At 50.0% G+C, this 25,000-nt stretch overlaps 2 protein-coding genes across 3 annotated transcripts in view; one reads left to right on the top strand and one right to left on the bottom strand.

Annotated features, from left to right (window-relative positions):
• The window catches only part of MFAP3L (microfibril associated protein 3 like), a 43,213-nt gene extending 23,797 nt beyond the window's left edge, over window positions 1-19,416 (bottom strand). Inside the window, exon 1 of one of the 2 annotated variants that reach the window (XM_070480694.1) lies at window positions 19,204-19,416. The gene's annotated coding sequence lies outside the window, so the exon portion shown is untranslated. Of the gene's footprint in view, window positions 1-18,719; window positions 18,945-19,203 lie in introns of those variants that run through there. The other variant, XM_070480693.1, reaches the window with a different exon arrangement.
• LOC110128796 (atherin-like) overlaps window positions 18,915-25,000 on the top strand; it is a 216,898-nt gene continuing 210,812 nt past the window's right edge. Inside the window, exons 1-2 of the mRNA XM_070480751.1 lie at window positions 18,915-19,239; window positions 19,385-20,293. Coding sequence (XP_070336852.1) covers window positions 18,915-19,239; window positions 19,385-19,914 — 855 coding nt within the window. The 3' untranslated portion in view covers window positions 19,915-20,293. The remainder of the gene's footprint in view (window positions 19,240-19,384; window positions 20,294-25,000) is intronic.

The raw sequence follows: 25,000 nt of genomic DNA, 5'->3' as shown, positions 1-25,000 counted from the left end.
CCCATGTTGGGTATGCATTTTAACAGGTTTGGGCAGACTCACACACCCATGTAACCACCACAATACACAAGATGTGGAATGCTTCCATCATGACCAGAAGCACTCCCCTGCCCCTTCCAGTTTCAGGTTTTCCATGCACCCACTTTGGTTACTTTGTATATGGTGTGAGGAAGGACCAAGATTCATTTCTTCCCCACAGGGGCATCCAGCCTGTTTGCACCAGCTATAGAAAACACCCTCCTTTTTCAGTGGCTGGCCTTGCCCCCTTGTCAAACACAATGAGTCTATTTCTAAACTCCTCCTTCTGTTCCACTAGTGCTGATGTCTTTCCCGAGGCCAATACCATCCGGACCATGCTGTCAACCTCACCTGTGTCTCTGCGGAGTCGGACACGTTCCCTGACACTTTAGATGCCCAATGAATTGCTGAATAAATGAATCTGTCTTCAAAAGCAGAAATTATTCCAACTGTGTGGATAAAAACACTGAAGACGTACCAGGGATGATAAAGCAACTTCAGGTCACAGATTTCTTCAGCAGGAAAGACACACACTCTCCACAGGGCTGGGTGCCTTCCTATCCTGGACAGCCCACACGTGACCCCCCCAGCAGGAACTAGGGGGCCCAGGATCATGACACATTACCCCCTGGGACTATGGTCTTCTTTACGTGGCTCATCTTGTGGTTTTCTTTCAGCAGGAAGTTATCAAGCTGACCTGCTCCTTACAGAACAGTTAAGACATGGGCTCAGGTTTGACAGCAACTAGGTGAGGATCCCGGACCTAACCTCCCTGACAGCCTGGGTGTTTCTGGCCCAGGACTTACCAGTAAAGACTGTTACAAGGATTTATGATCACATGTATGTCAAACATGCACAGCTTGGCTTGATAAATAAAAATTACTGATACAATGTACAAAGAATCCTTCACTGAAATCAATGCTTCTTGAGTTTACTCTAAGTTATATCATACCTTGTTTTCAGTTCTGTTGAATACATTGTGACTGCCGTCCCACCACTGGAAATCATGACAAATGATTTCCAGCCATGGTTCCTTTGAAGGGGCTCAGATCCAAGAAGCGTGAGCACAGTGGACAGCACCTGGGGCTCCTCCTACTCCCCAGAGGGAGACGAGGGCAGACGCTGACCAAGGACCTCAGGGAGAAGGAGAAAGAAGTCATGGTAGGAGACAGGTTCTCATGGACATGTGCCGTAAATACACTGTGGCTTTTTCTTTTTTTTTGGAATTAAGGAGGATGCAGTAAATGCAGACTTTAAACATAGTCAAAGCTATGGTGTACAGGTGTGAGAGCAGGCCATAAAGAATGCTGAGCACTGAAGAATTGCTGCTTTCAAACTGCAGTACAGGAGAAGACTCTTCTCTGAAGAGTTCTCTTGAACTGCAAGAAAATTAAACCAGTCCATCCTAAAAGAAATTAACACTGAATATTCATTGGAAGGACTGATGCTGAAGCTGAAGCTCCAATACTTTGGTCACTTGACATGAAGCACTGACTCATTGGAAAAAACCCCGATGCTGGGAGGGATTGGGGGCAGGAGGAGAAGGGGACGGCAGAGGATGAGATGGTTGGATGGCATCACTGACTCAATGGACATCAGTTTGAGCAAGCTCCGGCAGGCAGTGCAGGACAGGGGAGCCTGGCATGCTACAGTCCCTGGGGTCGCAAAGAGCTGGACAGGACTTAGCAGATGATCAACCATGGGTCTGAAAAGCATGAGCGTGGACAGAGCTTGGGGTCACTTTGACTCCCTGGGCTGGGGGGAGGCCTATACAGACGCTGACCAAGGACCTCAGAGAGAAAGAGAAAGAAGACACAGTAGGAGCGAGGTTCTCATGCATATATATGTGCAGTAAACACATTATGACATTTTTTCTCCCCCCGCAATTAGGGAGAATACGGTAAACGGGAGATCCACTAGGCTTTAAGATGCATAAATCAGAGGTACTTTCAAACAAAGGCTGGCCACGTGGTTTCTACTTTCCAACACATTGTGCCAGCCAGGACTAAGAGAAGAGGAGACTACTGTCCAATCATCTCCCAATCATGGCAGTCAGTGTTCTGGGCTAGAAACAGCGACTGTTCCAGGCTGGCACCTGGTTCCCTCAGAGACCTGACCAGGTAGGGAGCCGAGGCATCACCCCTGCCTGCCCCCCAAGCAGGCCAAGTAGGGAGCAGACTCATCCCACCCCTCCTTCCCCATCTGAAAAGTCACTGAGGCACTTAGAGAACAGAATGTGTCATTTACGGGCTGTTTGTAATCCAGGCGTTTTTACTCTAAAACTCTCTGTGAACATTTATTTTTAAAAAGAAAGCATTTAATGCGCATGAATGAATTAACAGTTTTTAATTAAGAATTCACCCTATTTCATGCCGTGCCCTTTCAAGTTCAGATTTTTACAAAAGTATCTATGATGTGCCGGGCACACTGCCAGGGACTTGCGGGGTCAACACGCCGTAGAATGCAGAGTTACAGGCCGTGTCTACTTACGGTGGCCCGCGGTGAGAGACAGCAGGTAGGTCAGCATGCTCTGCCGGTGCCAGGAGCGTGGGGGCAGGTTGGCGACACTGGGATGGGTGTTTGCTGCTGGCCTCCCCAGTCCCAGCCCCACTCCAGCTCTCCCGCATCCCCGGGAGTCCCATGGTGCAGACCCGAGTCCTAATTGTCCCAGGGCAGGTACAGCTTGTTCCAGACTCCCTGACACCCCTCCCACACAAGACCCTGGCCCTCCCAGGGACTCAGGGCAGCTCAGCGGACTCTCCTCCCTCCCCACACCCAAGGTCCTGCCTCCTTCCTTCCACATCTACTCCGCAGCTACACAGGGGTGGAAGCCCCAGGCGGCTGCTCAAGATGCAGGAGTCAGCAAAAGAACAGAAAGACATCACGCCCCTTCGCAGGCTGGCAAAACATTCCACAAACGGACTTTGTTCAGCTTCTCAGACTTCGCACACGGCACTGCGAGAAGTTCAGTTAATATCACCGTCACACTCGGAAAGACATTTTCAGCCTCTGAAGGATAAACCACGAGGGCTGAAATCCACCAGCTTAAAACACAGTCCTTCAGAATACAACAAGGAAGGCCACAGATCCCCAAACCAGGCCTACCCACGGCCACAATGGACAAATTGTTGAGGTTCATGGGCGCGCTCAGAAAACTTTCACAGAATACTTGACTTTAAAAATAAATGAAACAAAAGAGAAAACAGTCAGCAAGCATCAAAGGTCCTTTCTTCAGCTTGGCTGTTCCCCTACTTCCAAACAACTGCATTTTCTCTAAAAGCATTTTAATAAAATGCTTTGTGGAGTCTTACTTGCTATCTCTTCACCTATAGTAAAACATGACTATTGACCATGCAGTTCTGGAGTTGGAAGGGAAAGGGCCTCCTGTGTCAGGGTGTTCTGAACTACATGAATGTGCATGATTGTTTTTTTCTTGGCAGGGTCCATGCTGGCATTTCCCCATCAACTGTGATGAATAACTTTATACTTCATACAACGGGGTTTTGTCACAACATCTACAAAGAGTCATCACTGGTTTTCACTTGTGCATAAGTGATGTAAGTAGCACAGAGGCCACCCTTTAGATAAGACGCATTCTTGATCAGTCCCTACTCCTCGGGTGATGGGAAATCTCAGCTTCCTGTGGAATGGAGAGGCCTGACAACACTCAGCACTGTCGTATATGCTTACATTCAAAACTGACAGCCTTGGGACTTCCTTGGCAGTCCAGTGGTGGCGACTGCCTTCCAGAGCAGGCGGGGCAGATTCAGCCCCGGGCTAGGGAGCTAAGAATCCCACATGCCTTACAGCCAACCCCCACCCCGCAAAAAAAAACCATAAAACAGAAGCAATACTGTAACAAATTCAATAAAGACTTAAAAAAAAAGAGTAGTAAAATTTTTAAAACCCCACAAAATAAAAAAACACAAAAGAACTGATAGCCAGCTGCCACCTCCCTAGTTTGGCTATCTTTCTGGAACCTCCTTTCCTATGTCTTATAATCAGTGAAAAACACCCACACTAAGCTTTTGAACCTGGGCTTCCCTGGGGGCTCAGTGGTAAAGAACCCACCTGCCAATGCAGGAGATGCAGGTTCGATCCCTGGATTGGGAAGATCCCCTGGAGAAGGAAATGGCAACCCACTTCCAGCATCCTTGCCTGGGAAATCCCATGGACAGAGGAGCCTGGCTGGCTATGGGGTCACAACAGTAGGACACAACGAAGTGACCAAACAAGAACAAACCTTCTTTTACAAACACGGTTTAAAAATGATTTTCTTTTGCAATTTTAAAGAAAAATGACAAAATCCTGCCAGCCCACCCTTCCTCCGATCACTTGAGTCTTTAGGTGGTGGAGGTGACGTCTGAACACGGGCTGAGCTGTGTGTGCGCTCAGCCGCCCGGTCGTGTCCGACTCTGTGCGACCCCATGGACTGCAGCCCGCCAGGGTCTCTGTCCATGGGATTTCCTAGGTAAGAGTACTGGAGTGCGTTGTCACTTCCTTCTCCAGGGGGCCTTCCCAACCCAGCAGTCGAACCTGGGTCTTCTGCATTGCAGGCAGATCAGGCAGATTCTTGACCAACGGAGTACAAGGGAGGTGCCCGAGCACAGGCTAAGGGCATCTAAAGCCAAGATGAAGAGTTCTGTGGAGCAAGCATGCTCCTGCCATGGTGACTGCAGCCCAGCCGCAGCATTTACGTCCTCAAGCAGCTGAGCTCTGTCTCGATGTCCAAAGTCATGTTAAAGAAAGAGGGTCACTCAGTCCTTCTTTCTTCCTGACACGTGCTCTGGAATCTGCCTGTGAAGGGATCCTGATGCCTCTCATCACACAAAGCCAGCTCGCAACCCAGATGGAGATGTGAAGGTTACATGAAAGGAGGAAGAGCATCTTTGGAAGCACACGGCATCCGTCCGCAGCACTGCACGATAACTGAGGCGCTTCCCTGTCAGGCACACTGCCGGGGTGTGGAGCTCACGGGGGGGACAGGTCCTTACCCCAGTCCTCCAGAGCCGAGGAGGAGGACACGGAGAGTGAACTGACCGTCACAGGGCAGTGGGACAACCGCCGCACCAGACAGGCCTCAAAGACCCACGTGGTACCAGACAGAGACTGCAGTGGGGCAGGGTCCAGGAAGAGCCTCCTCCAGGAAGTGACCCTGGGGTCTAATGACAAAGGAGTTTGCCAAGGGGGCCAGGGCCCAAAGAGACAACGGTGACTGGAGAGGACCTGGCACACGAGGGGAAATGTCTATGACGGTGGTGGGCGGTTGAGTCACTAAGTCGTGTCCGCTTGCGACCCCATGGACTGTAGCCTGTCAGGCTCCTCTGTCCAATGGATGCTCCAGCCAAGAGTACTGGAGCACGTTGTCATTTCCTCCTCCAGGGGATCTTCCACACCCAGGGATCCAGCCTGTGTCTCTTGCATTGGCAGGCGAGATTTTTTTTTACCACTGAGCCACCAGGGAAGCCCCAACATTATACAGATTTGTGCGTCAAGGATGAGTTGCACACAGGTAATGGGGGAGGGACCCCCAAACGAGGTTGGCAAGGTCACTGAACAATTCAGAAGGAGCTAGAACAAAAGAGCTCACTCTACTCTGTGAGCCACACTGATGTTCAGGCCTTTACAGCGTTGCACGCTTGGTTATTTTTCTGATACGCAAAAAGCACCTAACTTCTCAAAAATGGATGTTTTAAATCACTGGTTTTCAAACCTACCAACAAATGAGAGACCCCAAGATGTCATCTCTGTAATACTTAGTTTTAATGGATCCAGCATAATAAGAAACCCTTCTTGGATCTTCATTTCTTCCCACATGCTGTGCCTTTTCTACTTAGAAGTAAGAATCATCTTACTCCTCTGCCACCTTCTTCCCCTTTTCTGTGGAGAGCGGCATGGAAGCACACACTACCATAAGTAAAACAGAGCCCGCGGAAATCTGCTGTATGTCGGGAACTCAAACTGCACCTGGGGGTGGGAAAGGGTGGGACGTGGGAGGGAGGGACCAGACGGAGGGGACACATGTATACCTATGGCTGATGCACGTTGCTGCTTGACAGAAAACAACAAAATTCTGTATACCAATTATCCTTCAATTAAAAAACAAATCAATTAAAAATAAATATTTTAAAAAGAGGAAAAAGTAGGAATCATATAAAATAAAGCTCTCATAAATATAATGTTCAGAAAAGGAGAAAGAGAAAAAGAACGGTATTAAAGGTTTTCTGCTAGTTAGGTGCTCAGTCATGGCCAACTCTTTGCGACCACATGGACTGTAGCCCACCAGAATTCTCTGTCCATGGGATTCTCCAGGCAAGAATACTAGAGTGGGTTGCCATTCCCTTCTTCATGCGATCTTCACCTAATGACTACTGTCAGGCAAGATAAAAACAGGTCTATTGCATGTATCTGTTCACAAAACAAGAATGTTATGTCTGGAAAACCCCGGGCATCTCTTCTCAAAGTTGTGTTTTTTTTTTTTTTTTGTGGGGTTTTCTGTTTGTTTTGGTTTTTTAACACAAGGTAAGACAGAGAGGCCAAAGAAGGCAAAAGACTGCCTGGGGACACACAGTTTAGTGGCTTCAAACCAGAATAAAATGTCATGCCCATCTCAGATCTGGTATTGTACTAAAACCTCTGGGCTCCATAAAGGCAGTTTTTCATTGTTCTGGCAGCTGAGACAGACACCGAGGGCTGTTCTAATCACAAGAGTATCTTTCAGAAGAGTTTATTGATGTTTTGGCCTGTATTTTACATCTTTGAATTCTCATTTCAAATGAACAGTCTAAAACAGTTTGGGGCCCAATTAAAGAAAATCCTTACTTGATCAGAGAGAGACTTCCTCAGAAATCTGACAGTCCAGGGGATAAACCAAACCTGGGGACTGAATACAAAGCGGATGCAACCGCTGGTGAGGGGGTACCTTTGTGCTGCCAAACCCATTCCTGAAGCACGGCAGGAGGCAGACAGGAGCTGAGGACGCTGCGTTGGCATTTTTCTCCCCCGTCTGACACTGTGACGATCAGATCATGTATCAGACTTAAAGCTGGTACAGAAGCACCTTGAGCTGTTTCTCACTTTCTCTTCTTGTCTCTATCACTAGGTATTCTTCCAGATTCTCCTTCCACTTATAAAAAAAAAAAACCTGAAACTAAATTATGTCCTTTCAAAACACTCTCCCTATTCTTTGGGAGATTCGGTCAAACATCAGTTTGATACCTGGGTGGGAAGATCCCTGGAGTAGGAAATGGCAACCCACTCAGTAGTCTTGCCTGGAGAATCCCACTGACAGAAGAATCTGGCGGGCAACAGTCCATGGGGTTGCACAGAGTCAGACGTGACTGAGCATGCACACACACTGCTATAGGGAGGTTCAAATTTTTATTCTAGAGCAATTAATTTTCTCTTACTGGCCAATCTACAGCATAGCTTCAGCTGACCTTCTATCCTTCCTTGTTAATTTCACTGCGAGTCCATTTCCAAGGCACTCGGGATGTATTTGGTAAATAAGCTCCTCCGGGCAAAGTGAGACCAGGCAGGAGCTGGGGCTCATCTGGGAGCCTAGCCGTCTCCACAGGCCAGGACTGCCTTCCCGCCTGGAACGGCAGCCAGAGGCGCCCGCATTCTGGAGTGATGCGTGAAGGATGGGCTGATCCCGAGTGCCTGCCCACGAGGCCGGTGCTCTGCCTGGGTAGAGGGGTAGGCTCCTCCCCCGAGACTGCATAAACCAGAGACCAATATTCTTAACCTGCTTCCTAAACATGATGTTCAGGCCTGAAGCGATTGTGTGTTTAGGTTTTCTCAGATTCTCGCACACACGGTAAACACTTAAGGCCCCTTTCTCAACCCAATCTGCCTGTACACGGACGACCTCCCACTGGCCAAGTGACGCCCCGTGTGGACTGGCGGGGGGGAGGGCGTTCTGCCACTGACTGGGGTGCATGGCTGGTCATTCCTTCTCCAAAGCCACCATCCTGTGACCACAACAAGCAGGGCTGTGGCTGTGCCGTGGAGGGAAGGAGCTGGGAGGTGTGTCTGCAGACCAAGGTCGTCCTGCAGGAAATGAAGCGGGACAGAACACCAGATCGCCAGCTGCTTCTGAGCTCTTCCTTTACATAAGACTGCCTTACGGGCTTCCCAAATGGTTCAGTGGTAAAGAATCCACTTGCAATGCAGGAGACGCCGGTTCGATCCCTGGGTCGGGAAGATCCGTGGAACAGAAAATGGCAACCCACTCCAGTGTTCTTGCCTGGGAAATCCCATGGACAGAGGAGCCTGGTGGGCTACAGTCCATGGGGTAGGGTCACAAAGGGTCATACACAAGTAAGTACACACACACACACACACACACACACACGCTCACACACACACCTTATTGGGCATCCTCGCGGACCCTGCTTTCCTCCAAATTCCACCCATTTCTTAAGGATTCTAGGTAACTGTGTCCATTCTTTACCACAAATCTAAGTTTAAAACATAAACCACGGTTTCCCTAGAGCTCAGCCTTCGACATATCCTTGTGGGAGAGGCAGGGCACTGCCCACGAGTCCCTGGGCAAAGAGGCCAGGACTTGGGCAGGGCCAAGGACTCAGGCCTGAGAGGTGAGTGAGGTTGATGGGACTCTGGTACATATCTATGATTGCAGAAACGGCATTTATATGTCACAGAGTTGAAACCACCCCTCATTCCTGGTCTCCCTGGTGTCTGATTAGTGCCATTGAGAGTCACCGAACAGGGACTGGATCACCTGGGGATTCTTCCTTCATCAGAATAAAATCTCATCTATTTGAGAAAATATGCTTGTAACTGCAGAGAGCAGTTAAGAAGCTTTTGTTCTCCTTTACCAGCTCCACTGTCACAAGTAGAGTTGTATGAGTGTTCTTAGCAGGCTCTCTCTAAGAGCCAGACCTTAACAAGGACAGAAGAGATTCTGTAACTCCAGCTCTACTAGACTCAATTCTTGTTAACAGCATGAAAACAACACCCCTTATGCTTGTCCGGCATTTACGATTTACAATACAGAGCCGCGGATATTACCTCTCAGAGCCTTGCCACGGCCCTGTGACACGGGGAAGGACCGTGTAGATCTGTCTACACTGACAGTGAAAGAGGCAAAGGCCAAGCTGCCCGCCCGCACAGGGGAGGCCCCGCAGGACCGTGTGACCCTGGCCACAGTGACTGGGGGCCGGATGTCATGGCCAGGGCAAACTGGCTAAATGCCACTAATGACCAAACTGCCGTAACTGCCATTTTCAAATGGTAATTTTTAAATATTTTGATATTATTTTTTAAGTTATTGTTTTAAAATTTTGTGTATAGAGCAATAATTTCCAAAATATGGTTGAACCAGAATAACCTTCTAGCTGAGTTCAATGCATATATCTTAAGGTCAATCTTCCCTAAAGTTTAAGTGTGTTTCAATGTGACACTGTGGAAAATTATCTTCACAAAAACACCAGAAGAAAGTTGAAAACATGGCTTTAGTGTTTTCCATCACAGCAAACTGGAAAATTCTTACAGAGGTGGGAATACCAGACCACCTTACCTGTCTATTGAGAAACCTGTATGCACGTCAAGAAGCCAAAGTTAGAATCAGACATGGAACAACGGACTGGTTCCAAATTGGGAAAGGAGTATGTGAAGGCCGTATGTTGTCACCCTGCTTGTTTAACTTATATGCAGAGTACATCATGTGAAATGTCGGGCTTGATGAGGCACAAGCTGGAATCAAGACTGCCCAAGAAATATCAACAGCCTCAGATATGCAGATGACACCCCCCCTTACGGCAAAAAGTAAAGAGGAACTAAAGAACCTCTTGATGAAGGTGAAAGAGCGGAGTGAAAAAGCTGGCTTAAAATTCAACATTCAAAAAACTAAGATCATGGCATCTAATCCCATCACTTCATGGCAAATAGATGAGGAAAAAAACGGAAGCAGTGACAGACTTTATTTTCTTGGGCTCCAAAATCACTGCAGATGGCAATTGCAGCCACGAAATTAAAATGTCTGTTCCTTGGAAGAAAAGCTATGACCAATCTATATACGATATTAAAAAGCAGAGACATTACTTTGCCAAAAAAGGTTCATCTAGTCAAAGCTATGGTTTTTCCAGTAGTCATGTATGGATGTGAGAGTTGGACCACAAAGCAAGCTGAGCACCGAGGAGCTGAAGCTTTTGAACTGTGGTGTTGGAGAAGACTCTTGAGAGTCCCTTGGACTGCAAGGAGATCAAACTGGTCAATCCTAAAGGAAATTAGTCTTGAATATTCTTTGGAAGGACTGATGCTGAAGCTGAAGCTCCAATACTTTGGCCACCTGATGTGAAGGGTTGACTCATTGGAAAAGACCCTGATGCTGGAAAAGATTGAGGGCAGGAGGATAAGGGGACGAGAGAGGATGAGATGGTTGGATGGCATCACCAACTCAATGGACATGAGTGTGAGCAAGCTCTGGGAGTTGGTGAAGGACAGGGAGGCCTGGTGTTGCAGAGTGAGGCACGATTGAGTAACTGAACAGCAACAGCGCACTCTCTGAAGGGAGCTTTGTTTTTCTCCAGGCTCGAACAGGAGAAGGCCCTGCTGGGCTACGCACACTCTCCAGGTGTTCTCGATGATTTCTCAGCTGGGCAGTCAGATTCTTCTCAGTGATAAAAACAATCAGGACTCAGTCATCTCAATTAACTGGAACTCAAAGTATTTAAGAAGCCCACTATTATCAGTTTAGTTCATATTGCTCTGGGGCTTAAGAAATTTCTTAAGACCAGATCTTTACACTCAAGGCGCTTATATTCTTGGTGATACCTGTATACAGAGAAATACATAATTAAGCACTAACCTGAGTAAATACTGCAGAAATTCAGAGGAAGGCCAGCTGGAAAGGTCCCAGAATGTTCACTGGGGTTGGCCAGGACTTGAAGGACAAGAAAAGGAGACAGGATAGTTTTCCAGGAGGAGCAATTGCTTGGTTTAGCCAGTAGGGCGTGGCCCACCATTAAAAACAAAAATCTTCCTTACAGTACATTTTAGCAGGACTCAGGCAGCAAGAGTCAAGTCACTGGAAAAGACTCTGATACTGGGAAAGACTGAGGGTAGGAGGAGAAGCAGACACAGAGAATGAGATGGTTGGACGGCATCACCAACTCAACTGGCATGAGTTTGAGCACATTCCCCAAGACAGTGAAGGACAGGGATCCTGGCAAGCTGCAGTCCATGGGGTCACAAAGAGTCGGACGCCACTTAGAGACTGAACAGCACCAACAACAGGCAATGCATCTGCTGTTCACGCTCATCATGAGACGCCAGCTTATCAGGGCACTCCTTCAGGCCAGGGCTTCTTAGGAGCAACGGTAAAGAGGATTTCAGGACAGAGATCCATTACCTCAGTGGAGGAAGAGGAGACAGCCAGAACCCAGAGAAAGGAAGAGACGGACCCGCTACAAAGGCAGAAGGGTCAAGCCTACCAGAGGTCCTGGGGTCAGACGTGCAGGGGGAAAAGCCCAGCCCCCAGTAAAGCAAACGATTAGTAATATTCAAGCATTTTCTGGAAATTAATTTCAAGTTTCTCAAAAGCATTTTAAAATGGATTTCAAAGGCCAGGTTATCTTTGGGATGTCTAATGGAGCTAGACTCACTCAGAGGCCAAGTCATGTAGGGCTGTCCAAAGCCTGGACGACAAAAACCTTCCTTTCACCCAGTCCAGGAACAGAAATCTACAGGATGAAACTAACAACAGCATCTGACAAGTGAGCAAGCTCCTCAGCTGCTGAAGTTTAAGCCATTCCATGGCCATCCTGGCGTGTGCAGACCGAGTGAAGACCTGGGTGAAGCTTGGAGGCAAACCCTATGGCAGTCTTCAGTCCAATGCCTTCTCCTGCCGAGGGCCAGAGGAAGTGGGCTCTTTACTTTTCAGAAAGCACAGGAGCTGTACACCTAACTACCTCTTCAGAGTGGACAAAGGAGTCAGCGGGCCAAGCTGGGATGGGCTCCACTGCCACAAATGTCACAGGGCTCTCCGCACATTCAGGAAGGTCGGGGGAAAGTGCTAACCAAAGCGGAGAAACACTTAAATCAGGCACAGCCCTGGGTACAGCAGCCATGCGGGCAGGAGGCAGAAGAGGCATCACAACTCCTGCGTGAAGTAGATGTGTTTCTGGAACTCCCTTGCTTTTTCAATGATCCAACGGATGTTGGCAATTTGACCTATGGTTCCTCTGCCTTTTCTAAATCCAGTTTGAACATCTGGACGTTAACTGTTCACATAGTGTTGAAGCCTGGCTTGGATAATTTTGAGCATTACTTTGCTAGCGTGTGAGATGAATGCAATTGTGCAGGAGTCTGAGCATTCTTTGTCATTTCCTTTCTCTGGGATTGGAATGAAAACTGACCAACCCAGCTGGATAATCAGCAGAGAATTAATCCCTTCTTTCTTTCTCCCTTGCCTGGCTCAGGAAGTCTGTGCCCCGCAGCAGTGCCGTTCTGACTACAGCCCTGGGGCTTGCCCGGTGGCTCAGATAGTAAAGAATCTGCCTGCACTGCAGGTGACCAGGGTGCCATCCTGGGTGTGAAGATCCCCTGGAGAAGGCAATGGCAACCCACTTCAGTATTCTTGCCTGGAGATTCCCAGACAGAGGACCTGGCGGGCTCCAGTCCACGGAGTTGTGAAGAGTGGGACACGACTGAGCGACTCACACTAAGTAACCTGGGCTTTCCTGCCCTGCTGCCATCAGCTTCAGCTCCCTCTGGCTAAACCAGTCTCTGGCCCACAGCACCTCACACCCCTGACAGATGCGCCTCCTCTCCCCTCCTTGCCACTGCGGCTGTTGCATGCAGGGCTGAGCCTGGTTTCAGTGCTCACTCCTGACCAGCATTCCCCTGAGGATCCCGTCCTGCTTGTCTGCCTGCAATCCACACTCCGAAAGCTGTGGGATTTCGGCTGCTGAAGTGGGCTGACTCTGAGAGATCTGATCCAGACGTCCTCCAGGTCTCATCCTGCCACTAGTATAAAACAAGTCCACGGCAGGACACACGGGATCCTCCATTCAGACTCCTGCCTGCCAGAGCTTTCTCAGCACCCCTGTACTCTAGACCTGCTGCCTTCCAGTCTCACACACCTGGAAACCCCTACTCAGCCCTCAAGTCTTGGTCCAAAGCCAACCAGGACTCCCCAGACAGCCCCAGACACTGCTCTACTCACTGAGCTTCACCCAGAACCTCACACTTCACTGTAATCATCTTTGTGCACAGCTGTCCTTCCCCTAGATTATAAGCTCTCAAGTTATCAATATGTGCTGAAATGAATCAGTGAATGGATGAGAGAAGCTTATCTGAAGGCAGAGATTTGGGGACATTTGTGTGTGGGTGACTGGTACGGTCATGGAGAAAAATAGATCACCCAGAAGGAACACAATGGACCTCATGATGAGAGGAGTAAGGTTAGAAACCAGGAAAGGAAAGATAAACCCTTAGAGAACAAGCCTGTACCCCAGAGCCTAAGGGAGAGGAGCTTCAAGACAGAACAGCTTACACTGCGCTTGTCCTGAACAGTGTAAAATAATAGTTATTGCATCTTTATACTCAGTTAAGGAAGTCCAGGTATAAACCTTACAAAGTTATGCAGATGGAGGCTAAATTACAGATTCACAGCCGTGTTTTCATTAAGGCAAGTTTTGATCACGTCTCAGTGTTGCCCCTAGGATCGGATTTTGTCAGCGCAGGGCTTCCTTTACCATGCTGTTGGAATGATCTGTTCTCCCTTACTAATTTTTCTACATGTAGTTCAATTTCAACTTGGAGCTACTCTTGTCACACTAAGGTAGAAGATTTTTTCAGATTTGGTTTTCCAGACACACAGAGATGTCAATTTACCCCAACTACGGGTTTTTACAGGACCAATATTAAGCCCTTGTACGTGAAAAAGACTGTATATAAAAGAGGCTGGAAAGGATGATTGGATTTCTTACATTTAAATCCGTAAGTTAGGGTGCCTGGTATGATAGCTGTCACTTGCCCCCCAGCAGATACGGTGTCTACAGCAAACACTGCTGATGGGCGCGGCGGTTTCTCAGTTGAGTCCCTACGAGCCCATGACCTGGCAGACAGCTCCCACCCACTGGTCAGAGTTGGCCCAGGTGACCTGGCATCGCCTCAAGGTAGCACGTTCAAACTGACTTGCCCACAGACTTGCCCCGTGTTCACGTCTGCTGTGCTCCGTGTGTGTTCAGCAGAGCAGCTGTCTGTTAAGAGGACAGTGAGAGGAAGCTCAGTCTGGCACTCTGTGACGAACTAGAGGGGTGGACTGGGGAGGGGAGGGAGGCTCAAGAGGGAGTGGATGTATTAATATGTATCATTATGGCTGATTTGCATTGTTGTAAGCAGAAACACAACACTGTAAAAATTAAATGACAAATAAAATAAGGTACAAGGATATACTGTAAAATATGGGAACACAATATTTTATAATCACTATAGATGGAGTACAACCTTTAAAAAAGTGTGAATCACTGTATTGGACACCTGTAATTTATATAATAGTGTACAACTATACTTTAATAAAAAAAGAACTAAAGAAAGAGGACAATGAACAGAAACAAAATAGTCAAAATGTAACCACGCCACTGCTTTACTGTCTCAATTCTTCCTGTACTAATGAACTGTGAATGCAAGTTTTCTTAAGCTCTTTTTAAAAATTAATTGTTTGGCTGCACTGGGTCTGAGCTGCAGCCCATGGCATCTTCCATCTTCCTTGCTGCATTCGGCATCTTTAGCTGGAGCATGTGAACTCTCAGCTGTGACATGTGGGATCTAGTTCCCTGGACAAGAGATTGAAGCCAAGGCCCTCCCACACTGACAGCAAGGAGTCTCAGTTACTGGACTACCAGCGAAGTCCTGTCTTAAACTGTTAACTTCACACATGCATACTAAGGTCATTTCAGATTAAAGAGGAGAACTGAGATATACGACACACGCTGGTTCCAGATTCCCCACTGCCATGGACCACCTCAGGTTACACACCCTTTGTCGAACTGCCCTGTGAATCCTGGGGTTCAGGCAGATAAAACGGCAGCAGTTTGTCTATCACGTGCTCCTGTTTAATAAAAGTCCTTAGGTGATGTCCCATTATTTATCAAAAATAGGATGAAATCCAAACTCCTCTGCCCCAGCCCCTGATCCCATCACACCAGACCTTTCCTTGTGTACGGTCAGATGACCTTTCTCAGGCTCCCTCCTAAGGCACCAAGTCACAAATTCAGTGACTTAGAACACACCTCTGTTATCTTTTGATTCTGCAGGTGAAAAGTTCCCCATGGGTCAGGATGGTTCCCCATGGGCTAAGCAAGGAATTGGCAGGAGGGTGGGGAGGTTCATCCGCATCTTCACCTTCACCAGCTGCCACAGGCTGTCCCGCCCCCGCCTCCCTTCCTGCGGCCTGGCCCTTCCATCTTCAAGGGCGGCAGTGGCCATCGAGTCTTCCTCACATGCATCTGGCACTGACTGGGCTTCCCTGGTGGCTCAGCGGTAAAGAATCTGCCTGAAATACAGGAGATGTAGGAGACCCAGGTTCGATTCCTAGGTTAGGAAGATGCCCTGGAGAAGGGAATGGCAACCCACTCCAGTATTCTTGCCTGGGAAATCCCATGGACAGAGGAGCCTGGAGGGCTACAGCCCACGGGGTCGCAAAGAGTCGGACATGACTGAGCACACACGCATACACACTCTGCTTCTGTCTTCCACTAGTAAGCACGCTTGTGATGACATGGGGCACGCTGGATAACCCAGAACAATCTCTCCATCTCCAGATCCTCCATCTAATCCACCTGCAAAGTCCGGAAATGCACATCTCGGGCAGGGAGGGAGGGTATTATCCTAACTACCATCATGGTGGTCTGCCTGTCTGGAGAGCCCACTTCCAGCCAGAAGACAGCACTTGGGCAGCACTTACCTGGTTATTTGTGCTCAATCCTGTCTCTTTGACTAGACTGTGAGTCACCGTGTCTTACTCATTTCTGCAGCCTTAGGGGCTTGGCTATAAAGATGGCGGGGAGGAAAAAGGAATGTGATGTTTTAATGAGTAAAGACCTCAGGCAGAGGCAAGACACACAGGACTTCTGTGCTGAGTACAACTTAGAAACTAGTTCTGACAGCTCTTCACTGGTCCTTAGCACATGATCAACCAAGCCCTTTAATCCGTTAACCATTCCAGGGAGGTTTTTCAGCAAACTTAAAAATCAACCATTTGCGTCTAAGGCTGTTTCTGACTTTATAATTTTATTTATTTATTTATTGGCCATGGTGGGTCTTCATTGCTGCACAAGCTTTTCTCTAGTTGCAGCAAACAGGCTTCTCATTGCAGAGGTTTCTCATGTTGCAAAGCACGGGCTCCAGGGCACGTGGGCTTCAGCAGTTGTGGAGCACAGGCTCAGCTGCCGCCCGGCACGTGTGATTTGCCCAGATCAGGGATTGAACTCATGTCTCCTGCACTGGCAAGCAGATGCTTTACCAGTGAGCTACCAGGGAAGCCCTTTTCTAACTTTGCTGTGATTTGCCATAGATCACAAAGTGCTGTCAAGTGTCCTCCTGGGCTTGGCTAGAAAAGGGTGAGTCACACACCAAATGCTTGGTTAGATGTTGCATTGGGGAATTATTATCTGCACTATTTCTGCCCCAGGAGAAGGAAATGGCAACCCACTCCAGTATTCTTGCCTGAAAAATCCCATGGACAGAGGAGGAGCCTTGTGAACTTCAGTCCCCAGGGTCACAGAGTCGGACACGAGTGAGTGACTGGGCACATGCACTACTTCTGAATTCCAAGAAATTATCCTTGACCAAATCTGACTACTGTGCTGTGTGTGAAAAGCAACCTCACCATAATAACTATTTGGTATTAGGATGCAGCCTGAGAACACAAGTCCCACCATAACAGATAAGCTTTACATGTATGTAGTATACAGAGGAGGTTTTGAACTGGATGCACTGCTACAGAAAGGGGAAGCACATTTTCTCAATATTTGACTTGGCTCTTTCTCAAACTTCTAAAAGTTTCTATAAATACATTAAGAAAAATGTTTAGGAGCAATGAATACCACCAACCAAACTTTTTGAGTAAAATGAAGAACTGCAGCTCTAATTTGCAGAAAGAGTCAGCAGGGTGCTGTTCCTGCCGTCTGGACACTTGCAACCTGCTTTCCCATTCCATGCCATGAAGCAGTTCGATGTCAACCTGCTATGGAGTCAAACGCTCTTGCTATTAAATCTCAGTCACCTACAGGCAGGACACACAGCCCACATGGGGAAATGGTTTGGAGCATCTGGAATGAGAGCTGGCACCACCTCACACACGAACAAACATTAAAAGCTATCCACAACCCAATGAAAAGCAAATGCGCCTCAAAAGTCTATTAGAATCTATAAGGAGCACAGAACAGATGTTTTGTGACACGCTCAATAAATAAAACAACTGTATCCACTAATGCTTCTGGACCAGCTTAAGAATTAGAACTTCAGTTAGAGGCAGAACTATTTCCCACTGGAACAAGGATTGTTTTCCTTGCTTCAGAAATCCAGTAATCATAAGGGTGGTAATGGTGCCAAATGTATCAAGAACCAGCAAAAACTGTGGTGGGATCTACAAACTGCATTTGTCACGAAAGTTACAAGCCCAGTAGAACTACACTGTTCTAACTTACTCCTTTCTGAAAACATTCTTTTTCCATCTTCCATTTCATCCTGAACAATTTTACTATGTTCAGCATAGTACCAACTGAGAAAAAATATGTTTCATTTAGAAACAAAAGTGAGAAAACTTTATAATAAACAAAACACTGCGCTTCTGCCACACGGTATTTCCAAGTTCTTATACATCTAAAATATCGCACAAAAAGATGGCTACAGTAACCCAAGTTCTCTGTAACAAGTATGCTGAAAAACAATGACAATTCAACCATAACAGATTCTTTTCTACACTGTGAGCAGATAATGCATCTACAAACATTCCCCCCCCCCCCCCCTTTTTGCTAGTTTTCTTTATAAGTCTTGCAAGCTCAAGCTTTTCTTCTTTTTTGGACGGGAAGGCGGGTTAATGGTCGGGCTTAAAATAAACCGGGTTTGCAGTTACTCTGTTTTTTAAGCCGATGAAGCACGTTTTTCCATTCCACGCCATGAAGCAATTCGATGTCAACTTGCTATGGAGTCAAATGCGACAAACTCCGGGAGCTCCAGCGGAGGCGGCGGCTTGCTGCGCGCACAGCTCCCCGCTCTCCTGCGGCACCAGGACGCGCCGCCAGCACTCGTGGCCTGCGGGGCCCAGGACAGTGCACACCCCCATCCCTGTCACCAAGGTCCGGTGACCCGTGCGGCCCGGAATCGGGGAAGGCCCCGCCGTGGCTTGATGTCCCCTTTCCTCCGAAACCTGCCGGCTCCTGGGCTGCGCGCGGTGCACACCGTGCTCCTCGCCGTGGGAGGGCTACGACACGAGCCTGGGACGCGGTGTCCCCAAACCGCTGCTCTGGGATCCCGCAGCATCTTGCGACCCTGGAGCCCACTGCGGGGACCCGGGCGCCTCCCAGAGCGCAGCCCCGGCCGTGGGCTCCTCCAGCCCCAGCGTCCCAAAGTTGCGCGGCCGCGGCCGGGGCGACTCGGCCACCATGCGGTGCAGGGCTCCCCACCGCCCGCGCCCCGCCCGCCGGCGCCCAGCTAACCCGGCTAACCTGACGCCGCCTCGCCACTCCGGCGGCCGCCGCGCGCTCCTCGCCATGGCCAGCCCGAGAGCCGCGCCGCGCCGACGCCCGCAGCCTCTCGGCGGCTGTCCCTGCCCCCGCGCCCGCTGAGGCGCGGGCTGCGGAGCCTCCCGGAGCCCAGCCTCCCGGAGCAGACCAGAGCGGAGCCGAGCGGCCGGGCGGAGCATGCCCAGTGCGCTCGCCGCGGCGCGGCCGGGTCTTCTCTGCAGCGCGGCGGGGCGGGGCGAGCGCCGGGGCTGGGGCTGGTGGGCCGGCCCGAGGGGGAGGGGCCAGGGCCGCGAGGCGGGACCCAGCCCCTCGGTCCAGGCGGCCCCGCGGCGGCTCCCCGCGCCCGCTGTCTCCGGCCAGCGCCTGCTCCGTGCGGCCTCGGCAGTCCCGGGGGAGTCCCGGGCTCCCGCCCTCAAGGCTGGGGACCCGCGCTGGACCCGCGACGCCGCACCGCTCCCGCACCTACCCTTGCAGGGACCCCGTGCGGCCGCGAGGAGCCGCAGTAACGGGACGTCAACGGGCGGCTTCTGAGCCGGCTCTCGGGATTCTAGACCTCCTTCTAGACTACTTGTAGTTTCTAAGTTTTCTCTAGTGACCACTGCGGGGCTTTTTCAGTGAGAAAGACAGGTTTTCCAAGGCGCCTGCAGAAGTTGAGCGGCTCGGCAAGCGAGCCTTTTTGCAGACCCGCGGGACAGCGCGGTGCGGGGGCCGAAACCCGGCTCCTTCTAGGGCCGCCCCCAGGCGGCGGCCACGCCCAGCCACGCCCACACCGGTTCCCAGGTCCCGCCCCCCGGGCTGCGGCGAATACCCGGCGCGGCGGATTACTCGCGGCGCCGCGGGAGCGGATGTTCGCCGGGCTGGAGCCCCGCGAGGGCCGATTGGCCCTGTTCGCCTCTCTACACGCCGCTCTCTCCCCGTCCCCTGTGAGCTTCGCGGGCGAGCGTCCCGACCCCCGCCGCCGGCCCGGCCGCAGAAGCGGGTCAGCACCCGACTGAGCATGCTCGCCCGCTCGCCGCCGCGTCTGGACGCAGCCGGGCCTCCGGGTCCGGACGCGCAGGGGCGGCGCAGGTGCGCTGTCCGGGCGCAGGTGCGCCAGAAGCAGCCGAGCCGGGAGTGGAGGGGGTCTGGCTCACGAGCGAGTGAACCTAGAAACCCTGTTTCAACATTAGTTTTATGACCTCAGGAACTTTCAGCTGGTTTTTTCTTTCAGGAAGCCTGAACGCTTCATTCCTGTCTCCAGGGTAGGAAGCATCTTTGACAACGGCACGAGGACACGGCATTGTCACCTGGTTTTTCAAACATAAGGCCTTGTCCTCACTCTCAGGTCATTCTGCAATATGATAGTCCTCTTTGTCTTCAGGCAGGCCTTCTCTGAGACCCCACACTCTCCAGGGCTCTGCAGGACTGCGCTCGGCCACCTTGGATGAACTTGAAGTGGGCGTGGGAACCTCTTGGGTCATGGTCACCTAGGAGAGGACGGAAATGGAGAGCTTCCAGCGAGGAGAGTCTGCAGGCTGGAGAGGCGTCAACTGAAGACCCCAGAGAGATGCCTTCAGGTCAGTGGGGTGAGGCCTGTTTCCCGTCTGGGGTGGGGTGCGGGGAGCGGGGAGCACTGGCCCACCAGGTTTTGCGCTATTGTGGGGTCCTCTACCTGGGGCGGCATCACTTTCCTCTCGTCAGGTCCCAGGGAAGCGCCAGCGTGCTGGGGACACCACCTGTCGTGGAAGGTCACGCAGGCAAAGAACTTCCTGGGAAGCTTACTCTGGTACTTCCTCAGAGTCCTACCTTGTGCTGGGGTCCCCGCCTCTCTCCCCCGTCATTGTCCCTGCCTTCTGAGCCCTGCTCTTGAGCTTGCCCAGGCCCCTTGGTGGTCCTCAGCGCGAAGAGTCTAGCCTGGGAGAGGATGGGTGAGAACTTGCGCCCGGCCTGTCCCCAGCAGAACTGGTGAGCTGTGGTTGCCCCTCACCCACCCGTCCTAGTTCGGTGACCGGTACCCTTCTTCTCAGCTGTACACCCTCATGGATGTTGTCCCAGAGTCACTCATCCACTTTCCCCTGTTGTCCAGCTAGTTGCTGCGCCACCCACCTACGGGTAGACGTCGCTGGGGGCAAACCCACCACTTACCCTGCCCTCTTCAGTCGCATGATCTTCACCATCAACCACAGAGTAACGACGTTCCAGAAGGATGCTCCCTTAGTGATCTCTTCAATCCATCCTGTCTCCACACAGACTTCTTTCTAAGCAAATTGTATTTTAATATGTCTGCTAAAAATTCTTACATGGATTCCCAGTGCCTTCAGGATAAAGTCCGAATTTAAGCATGAACTGGCCCCCAGCTCCCTCTCTGAATTAGCATGTCCCTCATCTCAGTGACTTGCCATGCAAAGGCACACCTCCGTGTTCCTGTAGCTTTCCTGTGCCTCTTTTCACCTTGCTCACACCTTTGCAGGCTTACATCTTCAACACCCAGCGCAGGTTGGATGTTCTCTGACTTTCCCAGGGCTTCCTTGTGGTCACCTCGCCTGTTCCATATGCTTTGTCTCCATCTGACACACCTGACCTTGATTTATTTTCCTTCATCTCCACTGAACCGAGGCAGCATGACTGCACAAGCTCCTGTGGACACTCTCTGTCCTCATTAAGACTATGCTTAATAAGTGAATGCTAGATTTATGCACCCATATAATATTTCAGTTTCATTAGTTTAAAAAAGTCTTTTCAAGACTCCACATTGTGTTTAGTTGCATTGAGCAGCTTCAGCTGCATGCAACAAATTCTGATAAATTCTCTTTTCATTTTTATTCTGTTACAAATATTTTCTAATTTTCCTTGTTACAGTTTCTTGGTCTTGTATGTGTTCAGTAGTGTCTGACTGTGGCACCATGGACTGTGACCCACCAGGCTCCTCTGTCCATGGGATTTCCTAGGGAAGAATACTGGAGTGGGTTGCTATTTCCTCCTCCAGGGGATCATCCCAACCCAGGGGTCGAAACCGCATCTCCTGCATCTCCTGCATTGGCAGGCGGACTCTTTTATCACTGTGATACCTGGGAAGCCCATGGCTTTTAAAATACACCCATCATTTTAAAGTGGACATTTAATTTCCAAATACATGGGGTTTTTAAATATCTTTGATATTTCTCATTTAAATGCTTCTCTGTAATCACTCTCTGTTTTTTCAGACTTCTAATTTTATTAAGGCTTTTGATGGTTAAGTCAAAGATCTCTGTCACATTGCACTTGAAAACATGTGAATTATTTTCAGGTATCTTTTGACATTGATTTCTAACATAACTCAACAGTGATAGAACAGACTCTGTATGATTTCAATACCTTTAGCCCATGAAATTTTTGCACCTGGTTTTACGTCCCTGGATATGTTACAGTATATCCTAGTTTACAGTCTATGAGAACTTGAATAGAATTTGTATTCTACTGCTGTGTGAAAATTGTATAAATCTTAATTATATTGAATTGGTTCATGGTACTTTTCAGGTCTACTGTATCCTTCTATTTTTTCTATATTTTCAGTCTGTTAATTTTTGAGATTTTTATATTGAAACTCCAACTAAAAATCTTAATTTATCTACTTAAAAATAATTGTAATATATAGTGGAACTATATGTAACTTTGTTCTGTATTTTCTTAGCCTCCCGGAAATGTGTTGTCATACTTTCATAATTTGAAAAAATGACAGTAAAAAAAATAATCCTGCAAAAAAATATCCTTTCTGAGAATTGTAAGGAAAAATATTAGAACAAAGTCATATCATATGCAATTTGCTGAATGGCTGTGCTCCTCCGAGTGATGTAAGGGAGACCTCAGGTCTGACCTTTGGCCCAGTGGATTTTCTTCGGCTTCAGAGGTCAGGGTGTGTTTGCTGAGCCGGTCTCTGGTCCTTGTTTATCAGTGTGTGGCTGCACAGAGTTCCGCGTGGTATTGCTAATTAATCCACAAACTCCTTTGTCCTCTCTCCTCGTTTCCTTCTACAGCGTAGTCATAACCTAATTACAGGTTACTCTTAGAATAGATTGTGTTTGTTTTTTTTTCTGTTGAGAGTGTGGCATCAGGGAGGGCAGATTAACTGTTTAGAAGGAACATACTTTTGCATCTCTTCTGGATCTCCTTGTTTGCCTGGCAGGCCCAGTGCTTGGAGCTGACTGTGGTGGGACTGGCCACCTGCTTCAGATTAGCTGGGGCTGGTTAACACGCCCAGACCTCCTGGGGAGAGTAGACCTGAGCCGGCAAGTTTAACAAGCCGTCCAGGTGATACCTGGATTCATTTGAGAAACACAGTTGTATGTCATATGGATAAAAGAAAAACACTGACTAGTCCAGAACTTTGAGTTGCCCCTGTCGTGGTTTTCTCAGATGGAGAGCTGCATGTGGGCGGGAAGCGTGTCTCAGGAGTGTTACCCGTGTGTGTGCCTGTTGATCAGCCAGAGCCTGTGTTGGGGAGTCCCGGGGTCCTCACCAGCTGCTTGCTCCTCTGTGTCTTTACCTGGTGGCTGTCAGGCCGCGTCTGAGTCCCTGGCACTCATGTCCTCAGGGCAGCCCCCTTGAAGGGGGTTAGGGGGCTGTGGATGCTCTGACCTGACCCCTTCCCGGAAGAGTCTCGGAGGTGCAGCGTGACTCTCATTAGGCTGTGTCCTTGTTCCTGGGAGCCTGAACAGGCATGGGGTGGGTGGGGGAAGCCTGAGTCAGTGTTAGGAAGCATTCCCTTCCTTGTTCTGGATGTAGACGGAGCACTGATGCTGGTCCTCTGAGGGGTGTGTGCACGTGTGTGGTCGGACCAGTCAGCCGGACACCGGCAGAGCAAAAGGCTGCCTGCAGCTCATGTGGGACTGGTGACCCAGCTGGGGGTCACACCCTCTCCGACTGCCCTGTGAGGCCATAGCAAAGCCCTGGTCACCTTCCAGCTGAGCCTGCTGCCCCCTGGTCATTCCGGATTGTGACTTGGATTAGGGACGTGGTTTATGGGCAGGAGAGGGATGAATCCAGGAGTGAGCTCCATGTGCAGGGCCTTCCCCAGAGGAGAGGTGGGCGTGCTGGAAGGTCGGGGGAGGGCACTTGTCTGCAGAGAGCCTGCCTGGGAGCGGTGGGTTGGGGGGGGACTTTCTAAAACCGGACTTCAGAGCTGTGTTTCCTGTGGATTCTGAGAAAGTGATCTCTTGTGTGTAGCCTTTGTTCTGGTCTTTGAGTTTACAGCCTCCTCTGGAAGGAGGAAGGGCAGACATCCCCTTCCCCACCATGGGTCAAAGTTGAGTGACCCGTGTAATGAAACTGACAACCATGTTGCTGATCGGCAAGAGAGAAGCAGAGACATGCTCCAGGAACTCCAGTCGGGAGACTCTGTGCCCACATCGAGCGCCACTCTGCCCTGGACTTTGCCCAGAGGGGCATCTGCAGCCTGCAGAACTGGGTGGGGGGGGGGGGGGCGGACGGTGGACCCTGCACCAGAGAACTCCAGGGTAAGCGAGAGTGTCGAGGTGTGGTTTCTGTGCTGGTGATCCCACGCTCCACTCATTTTTCAGCAATTATGTGCTAAAACTAAGAAGGAAGGGGCTTCCTAGGTGGTGCTAGTAGTGAAGAACTCCCCTGCCCTTGCAGGAGACATAAGAGACTCCAATTTGATCCCTGGCTTGGGAAGATCCCCTGAAGGAGGGAGTGGCAACCCACTCCATTATTCTTGCCTGGAGAATCCCACAGACAGAGGAGCCTGGTGGGCTCCATGGGATCTCAGAGAGTCAGACACGACTGAAGTGACTTAGCATGCACGCAAGGAGGAAGGAAAGGAAATTCTGTCCTTCGTTTATCTTGTGGGTGCGTATGATAAAAAGGGGACACTGTGACTCCAGCTGGGACAAAGCCTGAGGGGAGCCCCAGGGTGCAGACGAACCTGGTGGGCAGAGGCCAAGGTGGACGACAGGGGAGTCGGAGCCTGGTGAGGAGGTGCAAAGGGAAATTTCAGAGGCGAGAGAGGGGAGAATGGGATGCTGGCCCTGCAAAAGGTGAAAAGAGCTGGTCTTATAGGAGAACTGAAGGACTGGGAGACTCAGAGGCCCTGCTTTACATGGGTCCTGGCTTCCTCTTGGACCTTCCCCGCTGCCAGGTTAGGGTCCAGGGAGCTGGCAGTTCAGGCCTTGCCCTGGGGCAGCGAGGGGGTATGGTGGGGGCTGGGGGGTCAGGTTCTGCAGCGGGCAGCATGGACAGCTACACAGGGATTATCACCACAGTGATGGGATGGGGCTGAACTTACTTCT

This window comes from Odocoileus virginianus, chromosome 18 (genome assembly GCF_023699985.2).
Source record: "Odocoileus virginianus isolate 20LAN1187 ecotype Illinois chromosome 18, Ovbor_1.2, whole genome shotgun sequence".
Taxonomy (NCBI): Eukaryota; Metazoa; Chordata; class Mammalia; order Artiodactyla; family Cervidae; genus Odocoileus; species Odocoileus virginianus.
The sequence above is the reverse complement of the archived record's forward strand: the minus strand, read 5'-3'. Positions and strand labels throughout refer to the sequence as shown.